Source organism: Leptonychotes weddellii, chromosome 6, assembly GCF_054177405.1.
Source record: "Leptonychotes weddellii isolate Sample4059 chromosome 6, ASM5417740v2, whole genome shotgun sequence".
In the NCBI taxonomy this organism is placed as follows: domain Eukaryota; kingdom Metazoa; phylum Chordata; class Mammalia; order Carnivora; family Phocidae; genus Leptonychotes; species Leptonychotes weddellii.
The window spans coordinates 13,041,902-13,051,081 of record NC_138374.1 but is presented as its reverse complement, the minus strand read 5'-3'; the positions used below and the strand labels follow the sequence as shown (position 1 = coordinate 13,051,081).

The 9,180-nt window shown below is 36.6% G+C and overlaps 1 protein-coding gene and 1 pseudogene across 1 annotated transcript in view; one reads left to right on the top strand and one right to left on the bottom strand.

Moving 5' to 3' along the window:
- CCDC172 (coiled-coil domain containing 172) overlaps window positions 1-9,180 on the top strand; it is an 81,229-nt gene that overhangs the window by 57,363 nt on the left and 14,686 nt on the right. Inside the window, exon 9 of the mRNA XM_081823064.1 lies at window positions 5,005-5,076. Coding sequence (XP_081679190.1) covers window positions 5,005-5,076 — 72 coding nt within the window. The remainder of the gene's footprint in view (window positions 1-5,004; window positions 5,077-9,180) is intronic.
- On the bottom strand, window positions 3,827-4,616 carry LOC102737638 (L-lactate dehydrogenase B chain-like; annotated as a pseudogene).

The window sequence follows — 9,180 nt, the reverse complement described above, 5'->3', positions numbered from 1 at the left end:
CAGGAAACAAACTGAGGGTTGCTGGAGTGGGGGGTGGGGTGGGAGGGATGGGGTGGCTGGGTGATAGACATCGTGGAGGGTATGTGCTATGGTGAGCACTGTGAATTGTGCAAGACTGTTGAATCACAGATCTGTACCTCTGAAACAAATAATGCAGTATATGTTAAGAAAAAAAGAAAAAGAAGAAGATAGCAGGAGGGGAAGAATGAAGGGGGGGAAATCAGAGGGGGAGATGAACCATGAGAGACGATGGACTCTGAAAAACAAACTGAGGGTTCTAGAGGGGAGGAGGGTGGGAGGATGGGTTAGCCTGGTGATGGGTATTAAAGAGGGCACGTTCTGCATGGAGCACTGGGTGTTATGCACAAACAATGAATCATGGAACACTACATCAAAAACTAATGATGTAATATATGGTGATTAACATAACAATAAAAAAATTTTAAAAAATACAAGGTTGTTTGTAGTTTTGAAAAATTTGGAAATGGCTTAAATATGGAATTAAGGGCATATTATGCAACTATTAAAAATTGAGGAATATTTATATATTATCACTTTTGGAAAATGTCGATGATATATTGTTAAGCAAAAAAGGCAATCTAGACAATACAGTACAATAACATTTTAAAAACCTGTAATGTGATACTTTGAAAGACAAGTAGAATTGATACACCCCAACAAATGTAATCAAGAAAGAGGAAACACAAGTTACTGATATCGGGAATACAAAGGGAACCCTACTACAAATTCCGTAGACATTATAAGAATGATGTGAATATTACAAACTTCTTTATGCCAATCAATTTTGCAACATAAAATAGACAAATTTCTTGAAATACATAAATTACCAAAACTTACATAATAATAGAGCATCCAAATAGCCCCATATCTATTAAATAAATTGAATTTGTAATCATAAACCTTCCTACAAAGAAAACTACAGCACCAGATATCTTCATTAGTGAATTCTACCCAACACTGGAGGAAGAAATAAAACCAGTCCTCACAAATTCTTTCAAAAGGTGGAATAGGAGACAATATTTCTTACTTTGTTTTATGAGGCTAGAATAACCCTGAGACCTATCAATGATATTACAAGAAAAGTAAATTATAGATCAATAACTTTCATGAACATAACACAAAAATTGTAACAGCCTATTAATATACACAAAGGATAACTTATCATGGTGAAGTGTGGTTTATTCCACAAATACAAGGTTGATTTAACACTTGAAAACCAAGCCAATGGAATACACCACTTAACAGAATAAAGGAAAAAACTCACAATAGATGCAGAAAAAACATTTGGCAAAGTTCAGTACTCCATCATGATGAAACCTCACAGCAAACCAGGATGACAGCCTCCTCTGTTTGGTAAAGGCATTACAAAACAACCTACAGCTCACATCATACTTAATGGTGAAATGTTAAATCCTTTCCTCTGAGATTGGCAACAGGGCAAGGATGCTTGCTTTCACCATTTGTATTCAACAGGGTAAGAGGTTCTTGCTGGTGCATTGAGGCAAGAAGAAGAAACAAAAGACATCTAAATTGGAAAAAAAGTTGTAAAATACTCATTATTTACAGACAACATCAGTGAGTATTTGAAAAATTCTATGGAATCATCCCAAAGTATAGTAGAACTAACAAGTGAATTTAGCATGAATACAAGATACACAGGCAATATTCAAAAATTTTATTCTGTATACAAGCAATGAGAATTTAAAATTAAATTTCAAAAGATACTAAATGCATCAAAAAACATCAAATACCTTGGAATATACCTTACAGATATCTTACAAAAGATGTACAAGACATCTACATTGAAAAGTACGAAATGTTACTTAAAGAAATTACAGAATGCCTAAATAAGTGGAGAGATATGTTCATGGATTGGAAGGCTCATTAACATCTGGATGTCAGTTCTCTCCAAATAAGTCCATATACACTCAATGAAATCCCTATTAAAATACCAGAAGGATTTTGTGAAGAAATACACAACCTGATTCTAAAATTTACATAGAAATACAAAGGACCCAGAATATCCAAAACAATCTTGAAAAAAAAAAGCACTATTGGTAAAATTACACTGCCCGATTTCAAGACTTACTTCTTAAAGCTTAGATCAAGACACTGTGATATTGGCATAAGGATAAACATATAGATCAAGAGAACAGAATAAAGAGGCTAGAAATTGTTTTACATATATATGATTAGTTGATTTTTTTGCCTCGGTACCAAGGCAATCCAGTGGGGCAAAGGAAATTGTTTTTAAACAAATATTGCTGGAAAAACTAGATATCCATATAGAAAAAAATACACTTAAACCCCTCTCTCATTACATATACAAAACTTAATTTGAGATGGATTATAGACTGAAATGTAAAACCCAGAACCTGGAACCTTGTAGAAAGAAAACATAGGTGAATATTTTAGCCACTTTGGGATAGGCAGAGTTTTTTGGATAGGGCACAAAAAGTGCTAACCATTACAAAACAAAACAAAACAAAACAAAAAAACTAAGTTTTCATCAAAATTAAAAATTTCTGTCATCAAGGGGCATCTGGGTGGCTCAGTTGTTAGGCGTCTGCATTTGGCTCTCAGGTCATGATCCCAGGGCCCTGGATCGAGCCCCACATCGGGCTCTCTGCTCGGCGGGGAGCCTGCTTCTCCCTCTCCCACTCCCCCTGTCTCGCTGTCTCTCTCCCTGTCAAATAAATAAATAAAATCTTTTAAAAAAAATTTCTGTCATCAAAAGGTGTTATTTAAAAAATAAAAAAACAAGCTACAGACTGGGAAAGATACTTGAAGCTCAACTCTGACAGAACTTGTATCCAGAATATAAAAAGAATTCCTATAAATTAATATTAAAAATGAACCAAGAAAAAATGATAAGCTAGACTTTATTAAAATTACAAACTACTCTGTGAAAGACAATGTCAAGAGAATGAGAAGACAAGCCACAGACTGGGAGAAAATATTTGCAAAAGAAACATCTATTAAATATATAAAATATACAAAGGACTCTTAAATCTTAACAGTAAGAAAACAACCCAAATAAAAAATGAGTCAAAGACCTTAAAAGAAGAAGAATACCCAAAAGAATATATACAGGTGGCAAGTAAGCATATAAAAAGTTGCTTCACAACATAGAAGAGTTAGTGTTTAAAAATTTATTTATTTATTTGAGAGAGAGGAGAGAGCCGAGTGGTGGGAAAGGGCAGAGGGAGAGGGAGAGAGAGTCTTAAGCTGACTCCACACTGAGCATGGAGCCTGACGTCGGGCTCTATGCAGGGCTTGATCCCACAACCCTGAGATCAGGGCCCTGAGATCACAACCCGAGGGGAAACCAAGAGTGGGATGCTCAACTGACTGCACCACCCAAGTGCCCCTAGAGGAGTTAGTGTTTAATGGGTACAGGGTCTTATTTGGGGGATATTAAATTCTTTGGATAGATGGGGCTGATGGCCGCACAACAGCGTGAATGTATTTAATGCCACTGAACTGTACTTCAAAATGGTTAGAATGGTAAATTTTATGTTATTTACACTTCACTACAATAAAAAAAACTCATTGAACACTGAAGACTTGTATATTTTATTGAATGTTAAATGTACCTTAATTTATTTATTTTATGATAGTTAATTTTATTTGTTAAGGGCTCATATTGCAAACATTAAACCAAGTGTAGCTTCGATTCTGTGATCCCAGATTCACGTATTTAGGAAGATAAAAGCAAACTATGATCCATGTATATGGATGAAAAACTAAAGGCTCAAAGTTAATCACATTGTAGTTTTAAATTTCACAGCCTAGGAGCCAAAAGTCACAGGTGTTTTTGGTCTTTCTGGATGTTCCACAAGGTAACTCCTGAGCTGAGTAACCTCATTACCCTTCAGCTTCTGGTTGATAACACTGGTTAATCCCCGAGCAGTCAGGATACACAGAAGGCTCAGGAAGATTTCGTTCTCGATGCCATGCATTCCCTTCACCATCATTGACACTGGACGAATCCCAGATAGATTTTTCAACAAGGATTCAATGAGATCAGCCACACTTAATCCAATAGCCAGTTGGTATATCCTTTTAGCTTGATGACTTCGTAGGCACTTTCAACCACCATCTTAGGCACTTCCAATTTTCACTGTCATTGTCTGTTCCCATTTCTGGATTCAGTTCCTGGAGAGAAACACCTGCCACATTCACTCCACTGCACACAGCCACACTTGAGTTGCCATGTTCTCCCAAAATCCATCCATGGCAGCTGCTGGGATGAATGCCTAGTTTTTCAGCCATAAGATAGTGAAATCTAGCAGAATCCATATTACACCCACTTCCATTCACACAAAATATGCCTCAATTTAAAATATTTTTAAAAGAGAGAAAAAGTGCTGAATAAACGAAATGAATAAGCAAACCAAAACTAATGCCAAGACTTTAAATTGCTCGAAATAATTCAGCTAAACTGAATATGCAAGTAAGGCTGAGAAATACTTTAATGGTTCTGGTATCATTTAGTTCTTTGGGGGAAACATTTTCCAGTTGGCCATTCCAGAGCTGTTGGCCCACAAGCACACTGTACTCTGTATTTCAAAGTTGGATTCCTCAATCTCCATGGCAGAGAAGAGCCCTGGTAACTCCACAGTTCTTTACAAAGACCCATTTGTTTAAAAAAATGATTTGTTAAAAAATGAAAAGTAGGTACAACAGGTAGAGCAGCCTTTAGGATTGCGTTGTGAATTCTCAGAGTTTACTTGGAGATAACTGAAGCCAGGTGGGGCACCGTCCCCTTGTCTTCACTGGGCACGCTCTGATTTTTAATAAGGGACATGCGATGCGAAACTCAGTGAGTCTTAATGGCAATCTTCTTCAGATAATCTTTGTTATCTACATCATTCTTTCTGCCTGACCATTTGCTTGAGGCAAACATGAGGGCAGTTCAAATAACCTCTTTGTTCACAGCCTGCCTAATACCAACCAAGACAAACTGATTCATTCCCTCAGACTCTGAGTCAGAAACTAACCCTATCTAGTGATCAGTCTATAGTTGCAAGTAACTATAATTGTAGCATCAAGGTCTGTTTTGTTGCTGGTGGCCCTGAGCCAAAGATAATTATTTTATTTTTTCTACCTTTGGATGGCACTCCTCTGTAGGCTGTTGTGCAAATTGGGGAAGTGTGGTTTATACTGATGTATTTCTGTCAGCTGAGTTTTTTTTTCTCCCTTGTAAATCTCCAGCACTGGGTTCTCATACAGCCTTCCTGGTCTCCTTTCTATTTGGAAAAGCAAACAAACAAAAATCCCCAACTCACTGGACACTGTCCTGGCCACTAAGGGACATATCCCTGAGCCTGGGGGTTCTCTTCTGGATACCTCCTCTCTATCAAGGCACTGACGCCTGACTCCATGTGAGTAAGGCTGAGATTCTCCTTGTGATTCCTGTCAGAAAGTTCAAGTCCTGTTTATCCAACCAGCCGTTTCCTACTCCCACCAGGCTTCCTCCTTGGAGCCCAGAAAACAGCTTGAAATTGATGTAAATTATATAGACATAATTGCAGACATAATTCTAGAACTTCTTGACTCTGAGATAGGATCAAGGGCTTCCTTTATTTGGAAGACATTGTCCCTTAAGAATGCACATTTACTTCCTCAGCACCATCTGATTTCTTAATGTGAAACCAAAGAAATTGTGGTTTCTGTTTGTTATGTTCTGGCACAAATTCAGAACTCAGTACCTGCTTGATATTCCAGAAAGCATCTCTATGCTGGTGAATTTAATATCATGGAACAACATTTTTCTAGTGGGCTATAAAATAATTCTGCAGTAATTCACATTTATTGAACAAAAATATGGTAAAAACTGAGTGCCTTGTAAGCACTAAATATGGGTGCTTAGGTTCTTATTTGATGGATCATTGGCGGCCTCTCAGAATATTCCTGTGGCTTTAGGTTTCAAACCTTTTTGTAGGGACTTGGAATAGCCTACTGGGGTTGTCTTTCACTAGTCTGATACCCCCCTTTTTTTTCTTTAATTGTTTTTGGGTTTTCCCCTTTAAAACAAAAGATACACATTTTAGGTTGTTTTTTTTAAGATTTTATTGAATTATTTGACAGAGAGAGAGAGAGAAAGCACACACCAGAGGGGAGAGGGGCAAAGGGAGAAGGAGAAGCAGACTCCCCGCTGAGCAGGGAGCCTGATGTGGGGTTTGATCCCAGAACCCTGGGATCCTGACCTGAGCCAAAGGCAGGTGCTTAACCAACTGAGCCACCCAGGCACCCCTATATTTTAGTTTTTAAGTAAATTGGTGTAATGTCTGATTCCAGATAGAATTATACAGTTTCCTTCTATAAGCTCCCAGATTATATTTTAGAAAATTGGTCAATAGCTGAGGCCATATTATCAGTTTACTGTACCTGGATTTTTAATGGTGTGAATCACTTCTTTCCCAAGACATTTTTGTAAGCTGTCCCCCTGTCTGGGTTGCTGTTGCCCTTTTCTGCACTGTCTCTAACTATATCAGAAACAGTGCTCATCAGTGCAACAGACCATGAGAGGAAGTATTCACTGTTGATTGACTCCCAAGAACTACAATGGACATCACCAAGTCATGACCATTTCTAAGGGCTACTGCTCATGTTTCCCTGCCCTGAAGCCTAGGCCCTAGTGTCGACTGCCTGCGTAAGAACCTTTTATGGTTGAGATCACATGAATATTCATATCCAGTTATAGACTTTATTATAACATTACTAAGTCTTTATTAAGGTCAAGTTAACTCAAAGTTGCACTTCCTGAGATGTACATACTGTATCCTTGAATTTATCAGATAAAGCTTTAGATACTACATAGCCAAATCCAGATTTGGCTTGTCTCCTTGCATTCTGACACACACATGTTGACACGTGTATTTCCTGCATTTTCTTGACTCTGTAGGCAATGGCTTTCTGCCTGGTAATATGGACAACATTAGTATCAGGTTATGTTTCTTTACTTATTGTGGTGTTTGTTACGTGGTCTCTCTGGCTGGGGATTTTAATTGGGTGCAGTTCAGTCAGAAATTAACTTGGGAGGATTTATTGGTAATTCCACATTAGATTTTTGTCCTATGTTGTCTAAGAAATTCAAAAAATTTTAATGGTGAAATAGATACACTGGTCTTTGCCATAAGCAACATAGTTCTTGATTTTTTTTTCGAAGGGATAATCTCTGAGCAATGTCGGATGTTGTGGCTCTAATAATCAGTGGTATTACTCTAAGTGAGGCAGTAATGATGGAAGGCCTTACTCAGATACATGAGCTGATCCATAAACTGCCCAGGGACATCTATTTCTTTTATGCAAAGGAAAACCATCAAGGAAACCTTGGGACATATACTGATCAACGTCAAACTCGTCAGTGTGTCCCAAAGTGTTCATTTTAAAGCAAAAGATCCATTTGAGTAACAGGATGGAGACCAGGAATATTGAGAATGAGTTAGTTAATTGTGCTTTTTCTTGTCCTGTTTCTTTTCAACAGAGTCTCACCTCTGTCTCCAGAAAATAAAAGATAAGCCAATTTTTCCATGTAGCTCTTTACCTGGTGAAAAGCAGTTCTAACCCTGCCTCATTCTAAAATATTATCATAAGCAACACAGGAATTGAAAAGGAACAAAAATTCTAATAATTGATTAAAATGGTCTTTGATATGTAAAATTTTTGTTAGTTTCTAATCCAATGGTATTTCTTTCATTCCTACTATCCTGTGATCAATCATAAACCAACCCAGCCTTTCAGATTTCAATAGATGAATACAAATTTTTGAGGGGCTTCCACTAATTATTTTCTATATTTAAAATAATCAGTAACAATGACTACTCTTACTCTTTTTGGGTGCTTACCCTACAGTCCTAGCCAATGAGATGTTGTCTTCATTTATCTTTTAAAGGGACTTACGGCTGTGGCTACACATAGAATTTTAACCATTGACCTTTCACCCATTCATTAATTCTTTCAGCACTCTTGCTAAACTCTTCCTACTTCTGTTGCACCATGCATGCTAGGTGCTGGGGGTAAAAAGAAGACTAAAACAGGGTTCTGTCCTTGAAGAACTCACAGTATAATGGGGAAGCTAAACTTGTGCACAACTTCGGTTTTTACCAATTAGGAGCTTACAACTGAAAGGTGGTGAGAACACATTATCTTTTTTTTGAAAATTGGCTGGATTTGGTTTAATTCCCTGCCTTCCTCTACTGCCCTTTCCCCCCTATCACCCCCACAAGGGAAAAAAAAATGAGAGTAAAATCTCTTTTGAAAAAGTCCCTCAATGGCAGCTGTGGAAAATGATATTGTTTGCTAGAGTAATAGAGAAGGAGAAAGAATGTTCCATTCTAGGTCCACACTTGATTTTGTAGAGTCAAAGGGAGATAACCAGTGAGAGCTATTAAAATTCATATTAAAGCAACCAGATATTTTCATCCTGTTCTTAAATGATGGAAGCACATTTGCTTAGAATTATTTTATATTTTATTCTCATATTTCATAAATATAAGTGCAAAATGGACAGATAAACTGGATGATATGGACTAGAAACTCAAACTTTTCATTTGTGAGAATTGATGGTTGGAAAGATAATGTGAATATTTAAAACGATTTAAAATCTAACTACTTCCATGTGTCATTCTTTATTTAAAACAAAGATATGTCTGTGTAGATTTTTAGTTTTGTGTAGTTATGATAGCAGAAGTTAATGTAAGATAAGAGGACCCCATAGGCTATATAACATAATATTCTTTTTCAAGAAAAAGAAAAAAGAAAGAATCTTAGCAACAGTAGCTACGCAACACATTAAAGATGATTTTGAAGAAAAGAGACTAGTTCATTGTTGTATGAAAGACAAAAAAATTTCAGAATACTATTATTTAAGATCAGTGTGTTATATATTGATAATACATTGCTGTTTTATTCATTTGATACTTACCTTAACTAAAAGTCTAAGTTTATCCTCCAGGTTAATGAAAGAGAAAAGGATTCCACTAGAATAAAATATCATTTTAAAAGATGTTTAGAAATATCCACATTTCTCTAGAGCATAACATCCTAAAGGTGTAATTTTCATATTTTCTTGAGATTAGGCTGGCTGAGTTCTTATATTTTTTTACACAATTAAAATGTAGATGTTATTTTTCATTTTTCATATATTAATAG